The following is an 18,594-nucleotide window of genomic DNA, read 5'->3' as shown; positions in this document are numbered from 1 at the left end:
GCCTGGTTGGCCTGGAGCATCCAGTGCTGAGATCTTTTTCTCTTCTTTTGCACCCATGTGCAGCTGTCCTCCTTTCACTTCTTCCAAATGGTGATGGAGGTACTGGTGGAAGGGGGAACACAGCCCTTGGAGATGCAGATGCACCAGAGCCTGGTGCTGTGGTTCTTCCTGCATTATGATGAGCACCAGTGCGTGGCAGAGGTGAGCACTGTGGGCTCTGGGGTCCCCGTGGCAGGGGTTGAGCTGCCTCCTGCCCTGGAGTTTTGTGGCCTCCAGTCTCGTGGTCGGGAACCAAGACCTGGCCACAGAAATTCAATACAGCTGCCATTCCAGATTTTTATGGAGGGGAAAGGTGTCTGTAAGTAAGCAGCCTGTGGCCAGGGCTCAAGTGCCCCAGGGGTCTCGTGGCCTCTCATGCCAGGTCCGCTGGCCCCTAAGCCTTTGAGGCCACACTGTGTGGTGGGAAGGGAAGCATTTCTCGGTGAAACTGGGCAACCTGCTCCCTCTGGCACCTCTTCAACTGTCCCCCACTGCCTCTCCAGGTGCCGACCATCGTGAGATCCATGCACCAGTGCCTCACCTCCCACATGGCTCCAGGTGTCACGATGCACAAGAACATCTGCAGGCTCGCTGAGGCACACCCACAGGATGTAGTGATGACTCTCCTGCGCTGTGCCCCAGTGTGTGACAGGTACAGGGCCCAGCTGCCTTGCTGGCTCAGGGATCACCAACCCTTACAGCCCATCACCCTCTACAGCCTGTCCCATGTGGTCTGCCAGACAGATGGAGACTTCCAGGACCCTTGGGCCCCTCCATTTCCCATCCCTGGCCTGCCAGCCCCCAATCCTACTGCCACATGCCCTCCCTGCCCCTCAAGGCACCGTGGCTCTGTCACATGGGCCCCCACAGATGCCCAGGCCACAGTGCTGGGGCTGAGACCCCCCTGACGCAGAGCTCTGGCTCCACAGAGCTGCTGCAATGATGTGGAGCAGCATCGGCTCCTCGGAAACAGCAGTGGAGAAGGTGCTGCCAACACTACTCCGAGTGATGGAGGACTGGCCAGTGCATGGAATGTCCACCTCCGATGGCGACAACAGAGACGTGTTTGCCCTGGCTGTGAGTTTCTAGAAGTGGTCTCTGCTCCTCCCCATGTCACCTCCCCCACCCCTGCATCTCCCTGCCTCAGGCCTTGGGCTGCAAATCTGGCTGAGGGGCAGGTTCAGGAACAACAGGCAGGCTGCTCCCCCTGCCTCTCCCCTGACCTCTCCCTCCCACACTTGAGCCCTGACACATGGACATCTTGCACTGAGCGCTGTCTCTGTGTGCTTTGATTGCAGGCAACCCTGGCACTGTGGCTGATCATCCAGGAGCCCAAGTGCCAGGATGCAGTCATGAATTACATCCCCCGCCTGCTCGTGGCTCTGCTGTTCCAAGTGTCCATGAGCACAGAGCAGGTGCCAGAAGAGGTGAACACCTTCTGGAGGGGATGCCTGGAGCAACACCACCTTCCCACCCAGCCCAACAGGTGCTCCATCCCAGTCCTCTCTCCCTGCCATGCTCTCAGGGCTGGGGCCAGGGCTCCCAGCATGACCTGGCCTTTGCTCTGCACACAGGTTTTTGGTCCAGACCATCAAGGCCCTGCTCTGCCGGCTGCAGTGGGACAATGAGGTGGTGTCAGTGGAGCGCAAGTGTGGCTGGGACACGCTCCTCTGTGCTGATACCCAGCATTATGCAGTGGGGCTGCTGGCCAGGTGAGACACCCTTGTCCCTGCTGCCCCCATCATCTCTGCCCTGGGCACGGGGCACCCCACACAGCCTGCTGGGAGAGCTTTGCCCACCCTTCTCAGGCTCCATGCTTCCTTCTTTCCCCCTGACAGGGAGATGCGCCACATCTTGCTCCCTTTCTATTCCCCAATGGCAATCCACCTCCTGGGGCTGCTCAGCACTGAGGACCCCCGTTGGGAGCTGCCTGCTCTGGCCTTCCTTGTCGAGGTGAGCCCGATGGCGAGCGCTGCCTGGCCCGCCTGCCTCCCCCTCTCTGCCCTCTCACGGCCGCAGCTGCCTGGGACGGTGCCTGCACCCTGTGCTGCTGCCTGGGCCCAGCCCCGGGCGGGTCCGGGCTCCTGCCACCCGGGCACCCCGTCACTGCTCTCTGCCTTCCAGGTCCTGGACTTTCTGGACAGGAGTAAATGTTGTGACAGTGTCCTGCCCATCCTCTCAAGGAACCTGCGGAGCCAGTGCCAAGAGAGGCAGCGCCTGGCGCTCAGAGGCCTCCTGGTGCTTGCTGTGGATCCCTCAATGGTGAGAAGGGGACACCCGGCTGAAGCCACACGGGCAGCCTGGGGCTGGGGAGGGGAGACGTTTAGGTTTGGTTGGGCTTCGGGAGCTGTGGCAGCTGCTCCCAGCTCTCCTGCCTTCCTCTTCTGCTGCCCTGGCCCTGTGGGACAGGCCTTTGGCCTCTGGGCCCCGGGGCAACAGCGTGGGGTTGCATCGCCAGAGAGCTGTTGGTGGGGCAGCTGTTCAGGGCTTGACAGCATAGCACTGTGTTCCACACAGGCCCAAAGCATCTGCAGCCTGTCTCAACACCTCCTGGAGCTGCTGCCTGATGCAGATGGAGAGCTGGTCGTGATGACCCTCTCTGTGTTTGAGGGTATGCTCCAGGATGAAGACATTCGGGCATTCGTCTCCACTGCCCCCAAGCTGGCTGAGGCGCTCCGGCCACTCTTTGACAATGTAAGGCTTTGTGCCCTCCACCTCCAGGCACTTAGTGGATGTTCAGGCCTGTGCCTGTACCTGGTTGGCCTGGAGCATCCAGTGCTGAGGTCTTTTTCTCCTCTTTTATCCCAGGACAACACCCAAGTGCAGCTGCTCTCCATTCGCCTCTTCCAAACGGTGATGGAGCTGCTGGTGGAAGAGGGAACACAGCTCTTGGAGACACAGGTGCACCAGAGCCTGGTCCCACTGTTCATCCATGGGCATGACGAGAACCAGTGCGTGGCAGAGGTGAGCACTCGTGGGCTCTGGTGTCCCTGTGCACAGGGCTGGGCTGTCTCCTGCCTTGGGGCCTCAAGGGCTCCAGCCTCCTGCTGGCCTTGATGCAGGGACACAGGGGCTGTGCCCTGCCTGTGGTGCCATGTCCCGCTCTCTGCTGCTCTGCAGGCCTCTTGGGAAGTGCTGCTTTGCGCTGCCAGGTTCCTCAAGAGAAGGGACCTGGAGAAGCTGCTGAGGAAAGAGCAGCACTTCAAGTTCTGCGATTGCCTGGTAAGGATGACCCCGAAGGCCCAGTCTCAGGCTGGACAAGCCCCCAGGCCCCGATGCCAAGTGTGCGGGGCTGGGCCTGTGCCCCTGCCACTGCTGCAGCCACAGACACCCCCCTGCTCTCTGCAGATGGACAAGGATGTGAGCCGAAGGGCCGAGCACCTGCACCAGGCCCTGCCCTACCTGCAGAGCTCACAGCAGCCCCTGCGAGAGGCGGCCGTCAGGTTCATGGGTGAGCCCCAAGCCCGCGGTCCCTCCCTCCCCACTGCAGCTCAACCCCAGCCCCGGCTGCTCCAGCGGCAGCAGGATGCGGCCCAGGGATGTGCTGGGGAGCCCCGAGTGCCCTGGCGGCTGCTGCCGCCCTCTGCCAGCCACACCCTTGGGTGTCCTGATGCGGGAAGGCCCCGGCTCAGCCCTGCCAGGCCAGGAGGCCGTGGGGGGGAGCTGTGCTGCTGGGGCCCTGACACGCTCTCTGTTCCCAGGGATTGCTGCCTGGCACATGCAAGACCTGCAGCTCCTCATGAGGGGTGAGTGAGGACAGTGGGCTCTCACTGGGGGCTGGCAGGGGGGAGCACAGACCCTGGGCAGGGAGCTGCAATCCCTGCCCTGCCTACGCGGGGCTCTGCTCCCTGCACGGACAAGGGGCGCTGTGGGCAGAGCAGGGACACATTTCAGGGGCAGGGAGAGGACTGGGGGCCAGCACCTTCCCGCTCATCCTGTTGACCCCTGCTCCCTGCTGGCCATGGCAAGAGCTGGCTGGGATGGCCCTGGCAGGAAGGGCTCCTCAGGTTCCCACACATTCAGGCTCTGACCGTGGCTCCGTTCCTCTCTCTTCCAGCCTTTGAAGCCATGAGCCAGGACGACTGCCCGTCCTACTGCACCATGCGGACTGAATTCTTGTCCGCTTTCAGACGGGCAGTAACAAAGTAATCTCCAGCCAGACAACCTGCGTCCCTCCAACAGCACTGGAAGACCAAGGGACGAGACCACTTCTCATGGGAGCTGGAGATTCAGCTGATGCTGGGCCCAACTGAGCCAGCTGGCAAGGCCAGGCAGCTCCTGGCCTGCCCACCTCTATGAACAGCCCCTTCCCTTCCCAAACCTTACCTTCCCAAACCTTCCCAAACCTTCCCAAACCTTCCCTTCCCAAACCTTCCCAAACCTTCCCAAACCTTTCCAAACCTTCCCAAACCTTCTCCTGCCCACACTTAATCCTCCCTTTCCCCTTAGCTTAAGAAGGTTCATCCCTTCCCCTTAGATTAATAAACATCAGCTCCCCTCCTCTCCCCTCCCCTTCCCAAACCTTCCCTTTCCTCCTCAAGCCTTCCCTTCCCAAACCTTCTCTCCCTTCCCCTTCCCTTCTCCTGCCCACACTTCATCCCTCCCTTTCCCCTTAGCTTAAGAAGATTCATCCCTCCCCTTCCCCTTAGATTAATATCAGATCCCCTCCCCTCCCTTCCCCTCCCTCCCCTTTCCTTCCCTCCCCAAACCTTCCCAAACCTTCCATTCCCTCCCCTCCCCTTGCCAAACCTTCCCTTGCCAAACCTTCCCTTGCCAAACCTTCTCTCCCCTCCCCTTCCCTTCTCCTACCCACACTTCATCCCTCCCTTTCCCCTTAACTTAAGAAGCTTCATCCCTCCCCTTCCCCTTAGAGTAATAAACACAAGCTCCCCTCCCTCCCAAACCTTCCCTTCCCTCCCCTCCCCTCCCCTTCCCTCCCCCAACCTTCCCTTCCCTTTCCCAAACCTTTCCAAACCTTCCCAAACCTTCTCCTGCTCACACTTAATCCTCCCTTTCCCCATAGCTTAAGAAGATTCATCCCTTCCCTTCCCCTTAGATTAATAAACATCAGCTCCCCTCTTTTCCCCTCCCCTTCCCAAACCTTCCCTTTCCTCCCCAAACCTTCCCCTGTCCACACTTCATCCCTCCCTTTCCCCTTAGCTTAAGAAGATTCATCCCTCCCCTTCCCCTTAGATTAATATCAGATCCCCTCCCCTCCCTTCCCCTCCCTCCCCTTTCCTTCCCTCCACAAACCTTCCCAAACCTTCCATCCTCTCCCCTCCCCTCCCCAAATCTTCCCTCCCCTTCCCTCCCCTCCTTTCCCCTCCCCAAACCTTCCCAAACCTTCCCTCTCCTCCCCTTGCCAAACCTTCCCTTCTCAAACCTTCCCAAGCCTTCCCTTCCCAAACCTTCTCTTCCTTCCCCTCCCCTTCCCTTCTCCTGCCCACACCTCACCCCTCCCTTTCCCCTTAGCTTAAGAAGCTTCATCCCTCCCCTTCACCTTACATTAATAAACACTTGCTTTCTCCCCCTGACCTGCATCTTTGTGGAACTCAATCGCCACAAACCTCAGCCCTGCAGCTCATGGGCCTGCTCCTGCCTTGCTTTCGCCCCTTGTGCCATGGGCACACACACACAGGGACAAGGGCACTTCAGGCTGCCCCTGTCCCTGGGGCTCTGGGACACATTTAAAACTGCTTTAGCACAGGTCCCACCAGCACTTTCTCTCCAGTGCCACAGGGAGCCTGGCAAGCTGGGCACGAACCCACTCAGCAAATCCCCAGCAACTCTGCTCTGCCTCAGGCAACACCTCAACTTAGCCATTGCAGCTGGGCTGGGGCCCTTCTGTCCCACACTCAGTCGCAGCACTGACTGTCTCAGAGACAACACCTTCAGGACATCAACCTCAGGCCTACCCACAGGGTACCTGAGTACTCCGAAACAACAACAAAAATACCACCAATCTGCTCTACACCTATTCATCAACCCCTGGAAGCACCCCAAAGCACAAGCATCACACCTCAGCCACAGACCCTGGCTGACAGCAGAAAGCACCAGCCATCTCCTTGCCATAGGATCAAGATGTTGATCTGTTCTCTACACACTCAGCTCTCCTTCCTCCCCACCTGATTTTATTGTGCTCATTACCTGACTGCACACACTGAGCTTCTTGGCCTCCAAATGTTTATAACTATCTTGGCCTCGAAAATTCTCGTCTCCTCTGCACCTTCTCTACTCAGAAGAAATGTAGGGTTTTTTTGGTTCCTTTTTTTTTTCCCCTAACTCTTACAAGCAAACTGCTGTTTGGATCAATGGAATCATTTGCTCCTCCTTTACTGTCTTGGAAACAAAGGCACAACTTTAGAGCCTCTGCTCTTTCTCTCCCTTACCATCAGGATTAAGGCATAAAGGAGCTTCTCTGGGCTGCATGCAGGTGACATTGTCTTGGCAATAACCCAGAACTAGCTCGGAGTGAAACTGTGTTCACCCAGCACAAGAGTGTACGGAACAGACCCAAGACTAGTGCTGCCATTCTGTTCAGAAGGCAGAGAAATTCACATGCACACATCAAACTCTTCTTGTGCAAGCATGTGGAGAGCTGAGCAGAAACACAACCCCAGCTATCCCAGTCTCCACGTACCTCTCTGTGTGCTAAGCAAGAGGAGGAATGGACTCCTTCGTCTGAGTTTGTAGGTGTACTTTACAAGTTAACTCTTCCAAGTCTTCTGGTAGTCTCCAAAGCAGAGAGACTTCACAGCCCCTGCTCCAGCGCCTGCACCCTCCAGCTACGGCACCTGAGACCTTTTGCTCTTCAGCTCCCCAAACGCATCAGCTGCAACAGCAGCCTAAGGCAACCTAAAGCAGAGGGGCACAAAGAGCTGCGGGAAGGAACAGCCCTGTGTCCATGCAGACACACACACAGCACGCAGCTGCAACACAGGCATGCGAGGAAAAGCCCCAGCTCTACCAGTCCTCTTCGGGAGCCTTTATTCATTGCAAGAGGAGCCCGGCTCAGCTTCTCCTCCAGAACGAGCGGCTTCGAAGCTGTCATGGGGGCCGGCGGAGCACAGGAGGTGCTGCAAGGGCAAGGTGCAGTTGGCCACCAAGTCATCGTAGCCGACGGGCGTGTCGTGGAAGATGGAGAGCTGGATTGCCTGGGCTGGACTGGGCTCGGATGGGCTGGGCCGGGCTGGGCTCGGATGGGCTGGGCCGGGCTGGGCTCGGATGGGCTGGGCTGGGCTGGGCTTGGGCACACCTGGGCGTGGGGTGGTGCCAGGCGGGGAGGAGCCGCGGGGGCAGGCCCGGGCTGGGGACGGGCGGGCCCGGGCTGGGGATGGGCGGGCTCCCGTCTCAGTTTGCTCCCGTCCCGCCCCGCTTTAGCCCAGGCCGGGCCGGCAGGAGCCGGGAGCTGCCGCCGGGAGGAGCCGCTGCCCAGCCCCGAGAAGCGCGGCGGGGACACACAGCCGCTGACAAGGCCGGGACAAACCTCCGCCCCGCCCGCCGGGCTCCAAACCCGCCGCTCCGCATCTCCCGGCGAGGGCTGAGCCTGCCCCTGCTCCTCCCGGCGGCATCTCGGCGCCTGCACGGCCAGAGCGGTGACCCAGGGCAGTGCTGCCCCAGCCGCCCACAGGGAGGAGCGCATCGGGATGGGCTGGCTCCGCCTCTGAAAACTTCCTTGGAACAGCTCTGCCGGTTGGGCATTAATTGCAGCTGATTAAGGTTTTTGGCACTCGGCGTGCAGGCTTTGTTTTGGGGCGCGTTTCTTTGGGGCTCTGATGGCACCTAATAAAGTTGAAATTAAAAGAGTTGGAATTGCTTTGCGAAGTTCACAGCAAGATGGGCTGAACTGGGTAGGGAACAAGGAAGTCCTGCTTTCCCTGTGGCACTGTTTAGCTGACATCGTCCCAGTGAGGTTTCAATGCCTGAGATGTGGTCTTCTGAATGTCCACTGCAGCTGGATGGTGCTGAGGCTGGATGAGAGCTTGCAGCCTTTTCTGGGCATTTGTTTCTTTCCTTTTTTCTTTTCTTGTCCTTTTCCAGACCACTCTTCTCACCTCAACCCTTCATCTTTCCTATTCTGCCCAGACCGGAGCGGAGTGCCCCTGGTTTGCCACCTCCTTTCCTCCTTGCCCCCTTGCCCATGCTCTTTTCTTCTTTGAGAGCTCCAAGTTTTGCAGGAGCACCAAGGCAAGGCTCCTTCCAGCCTCAGACAGAGCAGGGGGCTTCCCATTGCCTCCTTTGGAGAGAGCAGGTGGAACAGCTTCAGCAATGTTATCGTTCCTCACAGGGAAGCAACCCTTCTGCCAGACAAACTTGTAGAGTCTTTTAGCAGACTTCTGACAGGCCTCCTTCCAAGGCTTTTAAGTTCTTTGATCTGTCCCTATTAGCTGGAGAAAAGAAGTGTGGGAGATTTTTTGGAGCTCAGATGGGACAGGTGTCATGGTTTGAGATTTTCCCAAATCCTAATACCCTAGTCCAAGCCCCCTTCCCCATCTCAACCTAATGTGGGATGGGTTTTTCCAGACAAAACACGCCAGACTCAAAGTGGGGAAAAGGGAATATATTACAAAGACTGTACAAATAAATATTATAATACATTATACACATGATCACAACTATCTCTACCATGACATAAGTATTTACAATGGATCAGATCTCCTCTCCCCTCCAAATAAAAGTCCAGGAGGGAAAGAAGGACAGATCCCTTTCCAGTCTCTGAACAGCAGTATCTTCTAAGGCAGCAGGTTCTCCTCATCCGTCTTCCACGCAGAGTTGCAACTGGATTGTTGTAGCTGGATCCCTTTTCAATACACACAAGGGGGTCTCCAAGCCCCTCGGCTCTCCTTCGGTCCAAGCGAAGGCCTCACCTGTGGGCTGCCAGCAGGGACCAGACTCGCGTCACCGCAGGTATATCACGAAATGCGGGGGCATCTTCGTGAAAGTCCCTTCCTCAGGGGTTCACCCCTGAGTCAGAACATCTTGGGCAGCATTCAGTTGCAAGCCTTTGCCTCAAGAGTTCTACCAGAGCTCCTGTGCTCCGTCTCAGGCTGCTAGGCTTGTCAGCAGCAGCGGGGGGGCCAAGGTCAACTCCCCCCGCATTTCTTCTCCGTCCCGGTCAAGCTTCAGGACGCTTTTGAGCTTCTTAGCTCCTCTCTGCAAGTGCTGTAGCACTCCAAGGCTCTTTCAAGTAAGAGTCTATCATCTTCCTCCTTTCTCGGAGGTCTCAAAGGAGTTTGGGGGGGTCTGGGTCAGTTCTTACCCCCAAAACTCTGTAACTCTGCTGCTGACTCTCTTTTCCTCGGCTCTCCTTCCAGGAGTCCTTTCTCCGGTGCTGCATGTCTTTGTTGCTTCTTCGGTTCAGTTCTTATCTGTCCTGGCTCTCTGCCACCGTTTCTCTGGTCAGTGTTGGCTGCTGCTTCGCCGGTCGCTGCCCACAATGCAGAAACATCTCCTGGCATAACTACAGACACTTAGCCCAGTCTAAGACTGTTCCAAGTCTCTGCAGTCCCCCCAACCGGGGGCTGGGGGGGTCAGAGCCCTCCAAGGGGCTCCGAGCCCCTTCCTCGTGGCTCTACAACATGGCCACCTCTCCTGCAAACAACTAAACTACAACCCTTCTTCTTCCAGTCAGCTTGTGGTGTGTTTACATTTTTCAGGAGCGCAGATTGGACAAATCTCAAGTGTTACCACCCCTGGGGGTTACCACTTCTCAGCCTCTGAGGGAAAACCTAGTTCAAACCATTACAACATGCACACATGTATTTCAGTGTGAAGCTGTGCAAGAGCCTCCCTGGGCACTGCCGTGTACCTTTGTACGTGTGTACACCTGTGCCCGTGGTTGTTTCCCGTGTGTAGAAGCTCATCCCATGAGCGGTTGCACACAATGTCATGTAAGGCAGGGCTCTACTGACATCCTCCTGGGTAGTTTCAGTATTGCCATCTGAGGACTTCCCTTCTCTGATTTCACCAGCTAACTCCTGCCATGCCAAGTTGTGGCAAGGCAGACGCAGGAGCAAGAAAACCAGTCTCTCTGTCCAATACAGAAGGTGGGAGGGTGGGAGGGTAATTCCCTCTTGGGATGGATTCTGCTGATGAAGAGTGTTCTGTCTCTTTTGGGCTGTAGGGTTGCTGCCAAAGGTGTGTGCAGACGGACAGATAAACAAGGTCAAGGTGACCAAGTAAGAAATGATGACAGAACACACGGCAGAACACTTTACAACTGTTGTAATCTTGGCCTGCCTGAAAAGAAGATGAAGAAAAAGTTTTAAGATTTCTCCTGTAATTTCATAGCCTTTTTTTTGACTTTAAAGTTTTTGAAGAAAACTGTAGGATGTTTTTGCAGCTCCTTCTGTTGGAAACTAATTTTAAAAGGTGAAAAAAGAACACAGAGGTCTTGAGTATTTGTCTCAGTAGTTAACAAAGTCCAGTGAAAGGTCAGTAATGGCTGGGATATAAATGGATGTTAATTAGGCATTGTCACTGGAACCCGACAACAAAAATTTCTGTGGAAAATCACAATTTTCCTCCCAGAAGATTTATTTTTCTACCCAGTGAAGAGACTCTCTAAGTAAAACACCTAATTAATATTTGTCAGTGCAACCTACACAAGCCTACACATGGGTCTCTTGTGTTTGCCACTGGGTGGTGTGGGGAGAGAAGTGGTCACAGTGTTTTTCCCAGTCCCTTATTTTACTGGCAGAGAATCTGTATGGCTTTTTAGCACTATTAAACCCAAATATAACTCCAAGTATGTTTGGTTAGAACAATGAATAAACTCTCTGATTGAAAATCAGGATTAGCGTTCCCATTGTTGCCAGTAAACACTTTGATGGATGGCTTGAGCTCCAAAATACATCTGAGATACTGTTGTTGATACTTAAATTTGTCATTTTGGCAATATCAGCTGAAGACCAGGAAACTTTGTTTTCCTCACAACAACCAACTCCCATATTAGTCTATTAGATTTTTCATGCTGATTTTGCCAGTTCCAAGTTAATGTCTGTTTTGTAATGTTGCAGCAAATCCAAAGACAATTTAGATATGCCAGCAGGTTGTCTTCTACCAAGAGCTTGTTCAATCCCACTGGATTTTTGGGATTCATAAAAGTGTAATTTAAACAAGTGTAGTTTTGATTGGCAACACCAGGAAATTTTAGGATTTTTTCCAAAAAAACACCTGCTGAATGGAGTTTGATCCTCTTCTAGTAGTTTGTAATTGCATTGCCTGATAATTTGACTGCAAGCCAGCAGGTTAACTGAAAAGCAGAGTTTCAGGTTTATTTTAGGTATGTGATGACTTTGGCAACCAGTGATGAGTTGTGCCAACACGGTCCCAGCTGCCCTCAGAATGCTCCCAGTCACCCCCAGTATGACCCCAGCCACCTTCACTGTGGGCCCAGTTGCTCCCAATATGATCCCAGTTGTGCCCAGCATGGTCACAGTTGCTCCCACTTCCTCCCGGTGTGATCCCAGTTGCTCACAGTTGTCCCCAGCAAGGTCCCAGTAGCTCCCAGTTCCTCCCAGTGTAATCCCAATTGCTCCCAGTTGCCTGTAGCACAGACCCAGTTGCTCCCAGTATGATCCTGGTCTGATCCCAGTATGATCCCTGTATGATTGCAGTTGCCCCCAGTTTGTCCCAGTTGCCTCCAGCATAGATCCAGTCAATCCAAGTATGATCCCAATCTTCCCCCAGTATGGTCCCAGTCAATCCAAGTTGCCCCACTGTAGATCCAGTCACTCCCAGTTGCTCTCAGTTGCCCCCAGCATGGTCCAAGTCGCTCCCCATGTGGTCCCAGTCACCCCCAGGATGGTTGCAGACACTCCCAGTATATCCCAGTTGCCCTCAGCATGCTCATAGTCACACCCAGTTACTTCTACTTGCCCCAGGATGGTTCCAGTTTCCATCAAGATAATCCCAGTCAATCCCAGTTTATGCCAGTTGCCTCCAGCATGCACCCTGTCACTCCCAGTTACTCCCAGTTGTTTCCAGCAGGATCCCAGTTGCTCCAAGGATGTTCCCAGTTGGCTTCCAGCCTGGCCCCACTGGCTCCCAATTCCCCCCTGCGTAGTTCCAGTCACTCCCAGTTTGATCCTGGTCCTTTACAGTCACTCCCACTGTGATTCCAGTATGGTGCTGGTCACTCCCACTATGATCCCAGTCACTCCCAGTCACTCCTAATAGGATCCCAGTTGCCCCCAAGGTGGTCCCAGTTGCTCCCAGCCACTCCCAGGATGGTTCCTTTCACTCTCAGGGACTCCCAGTCTGAGTCCAGTATGGCCCCAGTCACTCCTAGTCATTCCCTGGAGGATGCCATTTGCCCCCTGCCTGGTCCCAGTTGCTCCCAGTATGATCCCAGTATGAGTCCAGTCATCCCCAGTAGGATCCCAGTAACTTCCAGAGACTTCCAGTACTAATCCAGTTTGATCCTGCTCATCCCCAGTATGGCTGCAGTCCCTCTCACACACTCTCAGTAGTATTGTAGTCACTCCCAGTAAGACCCCAACAGGACCCCAGCAGGGGCCCAGCTGCTCCCAGTAGGATCCCAGTTGCCCCCAGCATGGTTTCAGTTGCTCCCATTCACCCCTACTATGGTTCCAGTCCCTCCCAGTATGATCCCTGTCACTCCCAGCCACTCCCTGTATATCCCAGTTGCCTCCAGCATGCTCCCAGTCAGTCCTAGTACGCTCCCAGTCACTCCCAGTATGATCCCAGTCACTCCTAGTCTCTCCTAGTATATCCCAGTTGCCTCCAGTGTGGTCCCACTCACTCCCAGTTGCTCCCAGTAGCTTCCAGCATGATCCCAGTTGCTCACAGCCACTCCCAGTCACCCCCAATGGGGTCCTAGTGCCTCCCAGTATGATCCCAGTAACTTCCGGACACTTCCAGTACAAATCCAGTTTGATCCCACTCATCCCCAGTATGGCTGCAGTCCCTCTCACACACTCTCAGTAGTATTGTAGTCACTCCCAGTAAGACCCCAACAGGACCCCAGTAGGGGCCCAGCTGTTCCCAGTAGGATCCCAGTTGCCCCCAGCAGGGTTCCAGTCCCTCCCAGTATGATCCCTATCACTCCCAGCCACTCCTTGTATATCCCAGTTGCCTCCAGCATGCTCCCATGCTCCCCAGTGACCCCCCAGTCACTCCCAGTACGCTCCCAGTCATTCTCAGTATGATCCCAGTCACTCCTGGTCTCTCCTACTATATCCCAGTTGCCCCCAGTGTGGTCCCACTCACTCCCAGTTGCTCCCAGTAGCTTCCAGTATGATCCCAGTTGCTCACAGCCACTCCCAGTCACCCCCAGTGGGGTCCTAGTGCCTCCCAGTATGATCCCAGTCAATTCCAGTGTGATCCCACTTGCTCCAAGTATATCCCAGTTGCACCAACATGGTCCCAACCGCCCTCAGAATGCTCCCAGTCACTCCCAGTATGACCTCAGCCACCCTCACTGTGGGCCCAGTTGCTCCCATTATGATCCCAGTTGTGCCCAGCATGGTCACAGTTGCTCCCACTTCCTCCCAGTGGGATCCTAGTAGCTCCCAGTTGCCCCTAGCATAGAACCAGTTGCTCCCAGTATGATCCTAGTCTGATCCAGTATGATCCCAGTACAATCACAGTTGCCACCAGTATGATACCAGTGACTTCCAGACACTTCCAGTACAAAGCCAGTTTTATCCCACTCATCCCCAGTATGGTTGCAGTCCCTCTCACACACTCCCAGGATTATTGCAGTCACTCCCAGTATGACCCCAGTAGGGGCCCAGCTGCTCCCAGTATGATCCCAGTTGCCCCCAGTGTGGTTCCAGTTGCTCCCAGTCACCCCTACTGTGGTTCCAGTCACTCCCAGTATATCCCAGTTGCCTCCAACGTGCTGCCAGGTGCTCCCAGTATGATCCCCATTGCCCCAGTTCTGGTCCCAATGGATCCAGTCCAGGTCTCGGTGTATCCCGGTGTCCCCCCTGTCCCCCCACCCCGGTGTCACCCCCTTTTCTCTCCCCACAGAGCTCCTGAGCCGCCGGCGGCCGCAGCCCCTCCCCGGGGCCTCGGGCCCAGCCTGGACCCCCCCGTCTCCGTGAGGATTTTGGGGGGGTCGTGTGTCCCCCCCTCCCCTGCTGTCACTCTGCCTCTGCCCGGTTGCTCCCAGTGATCCCAGTAAAGCTTCCCAGTTCTCCCCAGTCCTGGTTATTGGGGGGCAATGGGGAGAAGATTTGGGGGACCCCACCTGACCTCTTTTTTTGGGGTGGTGGGACCCCAAACTCAGTTGGATGAAGCTGGGGATTGAGGGGATGAAGTGGAAGATGTGAGAGGAGGGGAAAAATGGGGCTTGGGACCCCCAGAGTAATCCGGGGGGATGGGGATTGAGGAGACTATGGAAAAGTGGAAGGAACAGGGAGAAGGGTGGAAAAGGCGGGTCTGGTGGGGCAGATGGTCCCATGGGGGTCTTTCGGCACAGGGGGGTTGGCAAAGGGGGGTGGCCCCCCTGAGCTCCCAACTTCCTGTGGGGTGCTGGGGGCTGATGGATCCAATCTCAGCCTTGGATTATGCCAACAGTTTGTTTAGAGGAATTACAGGGGTGTGACTGAACCACTTTTGTTCCCCAGGTTTTAACGATGGCAAATCAGATCTATTGATAGAAAGGAATTTATTTAGGGTTCCAAATGATCAGACAAAAGATCTTCATCGGAATTATTTACTGCACAAGACAAACACTAAAACTACCAGGAGTGCAGGATAAGATAGGACAGTGCTCTACACTAAAGCAATTGTTGAAGCAATTCTACTCAAGCTGGCAAAAAAGCAATAATTCTTAATTAGAGATGGATGGAACTCCCCCAGACCAATGCTAGTGGGGAGATCTCTGCTCTCAGCCTCCAGCAGTGACCTTGGGGGGTCCCCAGCCAAGGCAGGAATCTCCACACACCCCTCCAAGAAGGGTTCTATTGGAAGAAGCTGCCCCTGGGAAAGGGGACTGGCCCTTTGTGGTCAAAAGGGATGGACTGACAGTCACTGGACTCCAGGGGTTGCCTCCCCATCAGGGGCTTCATTCGGGGTGGAAGCAGCGGCCGAAGCTCTTCCCGCAGTCGGGGCACTGGTAGGGCTTCCCTTACTGGTGGGTCTGTTGGTGTTTGGTCAAGGTAGAGCTGTGGGGGAAGCTCTTCCCACACTCCCCACACTTGTAGGGCCTTTCCCCGGTGTGGATGCGCCGGTGGGTGCTGAGGTGGTAGTTGTGCTTGAAGTCCTTCCCGCAGTGAGTGCAGCGGAAGGGCCTCTCATCCGTGTGCGTCCGCTCATGCCTGTAGAGATGTGAGCTGGTCTTAAACCTCTTCCCACATTTCAAGCACTTGTAGGGCTGTTCCCTAGTGTGGATGAGCTGATGGGTGCGGAGGCTAGAGCTGTCCCTGAAGCTCTTTCCACATTCCCCACACGTGTAGGGCCGTTCCCCAGTGTGGATGGCCTGGTGTCGGATCAGGTTGTAGCTGTTCTTGAAGCTCTTCCCACAATCATTACACACGGGGGGATCTCCGGCCCTTTTCCTCCCCGCTGCCTTCCTGCGCCGGGGAGCCCTTCAAAACGGCCTCTCCCACCAGGGTCTCACGGGGGGATTTGTCCTCCGGGCTCTCCGTCCTCAGCTCGGGGCCTGGGGCAGGAAGCAAGAAGGACAGGCAGGGGATTTGCCTCCGGCCCACAGGGAAGGCCAAGGACATCCCCCCAACTCCGGCCCCGGCAGGACGGCGGCGCCAGCGGGGTTGTCCTGCAGCCGGGGCCATGCTCGGCTGACAGAGCCAGCACAACACCCGCCCAAAGGGACACTGACTGCCTCCTCACCTGCCTGGGGGGCCCAAGGCATCTTCCTCTTCCTCGCAGCCTCCTCCTCCATCCGCCCAAGCTTTGGGAAGGACAAATCCTGATGGGGGGGAAAACAAGGGCTGAGTGTGTTGGCTTGGGGGTTCCTCCTGCCCAAGTCCATCTCTAGAACTCACCGGGTATCCTGTGACCAGAAAAACCTCCAAAACACCAAGATTCAGCCCAGAAAAACTGAAGCCACCAACAAGATTCAGGCAAAACCCCCTCAGAAATAGCAAGAAAACCCTCACCACCCCAAACTGCAAAAAGTTGAGATTCAGCTAAAAAATACTCCAAAATATGAAGGTTCAGCCCAAAAAAAAGTGATGGGGACTGATTTTAACCCTCCAGCAGGAAAGTCGTTTGATTTCAAGCTCGTCTTCAAGGGGCGCCCTGGGATTGGAGCCTGGGCTCTAATTAACCTCTCCTGTGCTGCCAAACAGCAGGAGCTGTATGGCCAAGGGACAAACTCTGTGATCCCTGTCAGTTTCCATGGCCCCTGTCAGTGTCCTTCAGGGAAATCGGGAGGAGGAAATGAAGAAACTGGTTTGGAACCAAACTGGTGTTAAAGTGGAAAAAAGTTCGTTCCATGGAAATAAAACTTAGACAGTTTTTCCTGGGCTGAACGAGCTCATTCAGGGATGAAGGACTGGGACTTTTGTGGACACTTCTGCTGGTTTCTTTGGACACTTGTGTTCCTTCAGAGAGCCCCTGGAAACACTCTGCTGTTCACTCCCAGTGCCACCAGCGCCTGGGTCCTGTCTGCAGCAGCAGATTGCAGTGGGACAGGAGAAATGCTTTTCTGAGCCCCTGGGCTGGACACAGGCACAGCCTGACCCTGAACCCAAGGGAAACAAAGACAAATTCCACGGCTTTAGCTGGACCAAGGTTGGGGGGGTTTCCTGAGGGCAGCACTAACCAGACTTTTGTGTGTGTGTGTGAGACAGGCAGAACCACAAATGCCTTGTTATTGCTTATTATTTGTAATATCTTATAGATATATCATACAACACCTAAGAATGGATTCTGTAGAATATGTGCCATATATATGATACAGAATATATCTGATTATTGCTTTATCTGTCTGTCCAGACAGATATTGTGTATGAAGAGTATATTGAGTATTTGAGGGATATGTTCCTCTCACTACCCTTGTGAGTAGTGAAATGTGAGCAGGAGCTGCAGATGCTCAAGGGGCAGCAGGACCACGTCAGGGGTCTGAAGGGGGCCTGGGGGGCTTTGGGGTGCGGGAGGGTCCTGGGGGAGCTGGGGAGGGGCTTTGGGGATTGGGGGGGCAGACCACCACAGACCAGCACAGACCAGTACCTCCTCCCTGCTCCCCACATCTCTCCTGGAGCTGGGCCACGTTGTCCTAGGACACCTGAGCTCCCCCCAGTGCCCTCCCAGTACAGCCCAGTGCCCCCAGTACAGCCCACTGTGTTCCTGTCCCAGGGTGTGGGTGATCCCTCTTTAGGAGGGTTGGAAGGGATTTGGGAGGGGGAGCTGGGGGAGATTTGAAGGGATCTGGAGGAGTTGGATGAAGATTTGGGGGGGTTTGGGGGTCTTTGGGTGTATTTGGGGAAGTTAAAACAGGTTTTGGGGGCATTGGGGCATCAAAGAGATCTGTGGAGGGAGGGGATTAAAGGGAAAATGGAGGTTGGTGACACTTTGAGGGGGTTAAAGGGGCCTGGGGGCGAGAGAAGGGGCTGCACCAACAGCAAGTGAGTCCTGAGAACCCCCTGGTGTCCCCAAGACCCTCTTGCTGTCCCCAGTTCCCCTCTTGACACCTTGAGACCCCCCTTGTGTCTCCAATGCCCCCAGGGCCTCTCCATGGCTCCAGTTCCCCCCTTGACACCCCCAATTCCACTGTCCCCAAACCCCTCTCCACTGTTCCCAAACCCCATCCCTGATGTCCCCAACCCTCCATCTCACCCCAGGAGCCCCCCCTGGACCCTCTGACCACAAAAATGCCTTTCCCCCCCTGCTCACAGAAAGGCCAAGGGCATCTGGGGACATGCTGGGGACAGTTGGGGGGCTTTGGGGGGCACTGGGGGATTACTGGGGGATACTGGGACACACGGAGGGGAACCAAGGGGCACTGGGAGGGACTGGGAGGTTACTGAGAGACACTGGGAGGGCACTGGGAGGGACTGGAGGTGAACTGGGGCACACTGGGGGGCACTGGCAGAGAACTGGGGAGTTACTGGGGGATTATCAGGACACACCAGGGAACACTGGGAGGTTACCAAGCCATAGTGGGGGTTAATGGATGCTCACTGGGATACATTGGGAGGTCACTGGGGGGTTACTGGGCCATACTGAGGGTCAGTGGGAGGTGATTGGGATATACTGGGGGCATTGGGATTCCCTTACCCGCATGTAGTATATCTCCCTCCTCCGAATTTAGGGGCATCCATAGGACCCCTCCCCTGGGGGCTGGGGGACCCCCCGAACCCCACTGATGGGCTTTAGGGGACTCCCCAAGATCCCCTCAAACCCCCTGAAATCCCCCCCTCGACCCATCGAAATCTCCTCAAGGTCCCCTCAAATCCCCTCAGAGACCTCATCCCTCCCCAGCACCCCCTAAACCCTCTCAGTGACCCGCAAAACCCACCTGGGATCCCCCAAGCCCATTCAGGGTCCCTCCAATCGCCCTCAGGGACCCTCAAAACCGTCTGCGACCCCTTAAACCCCCTAGAGACTCCAAAACTGCAG

General features: G+C 55.7%; 1 protein-coding gene across 1 annotated transcript; it reads left to right on the top strand.

Moving 5' to 3' along the window:
• Positions 1-920: 920 nt before the first annotated feature.
• Positions 921-4,547, top strand: LOC135405600 (maestro heat-like repeat family member 5). The gene is made up of 11 exons (XM_064640307.1): positions 921-1,116; positions 1,338-1,525; positions 1,614-1,751; positions 1,878-1,992; positions 2,164-2,301; positions 2,557-2,733; positions 2,848-3,003; positions 3,160-3,261; positions 3,388-3,490; positions 3,741-3,785; positions 4,097-4,547. Exons 1-11 carry the CDS (start codon positions 979-981, stop codon positions 4,186-4,188), a joined length of 1,392 nt encoding a protein of 463 aa, XP_064496377.1. The 5' UTR covers positions 921-978; the 3' UTR covers positions 4,189-4,547.
• Positions 4,548-18,594: the final 14,047 nt, after the last annotated feature.

This window comes from Pseudopipra pipra, chromosome W (genome assembly GCF_036250125.1).
Source record: "Pseudopipra pipra isolate bDixPip1 chromosome W, bDixPip1.hap1, whole genome shotgun sequence".
NCBI lineage: Eukaryota > Metazoa > Chordata > Aves > Passeriformes > Pipridae > Pseudopipra > Pseudopipra pipra.
This window is presented reverse-complemented; position numbering and strand designations above follow the sequence as displayed.

What these genes read in the sequence shown, in the direction of transcription:
- LOC135405600 (XM_064640307.1), top strand. Translation starts at nt 979, where the DNA reads ATGATGTGGAGCAGCATCGGCTCCTCGGAAACAGCAGTGGAGAAGGTG. An exon ending in CTTCCCACCCAGCCCAACAG is followed by an intron (nt 1,526 to 1,613) that starts GTGCTCCATCCC and finishes CTCTGCACACAG; the next exon opens with GTTTTTGGTCCAGACCATCA. An exon ending in GGCGGCCGTCAGGTTCATGG is followed by an intron (nt 3,491 to 3,740) that starts GTGAGCCCCAAG and finishes CTCTGTTCCCAG; the next exon opens with GGATTGCTGCCTGGCACATG.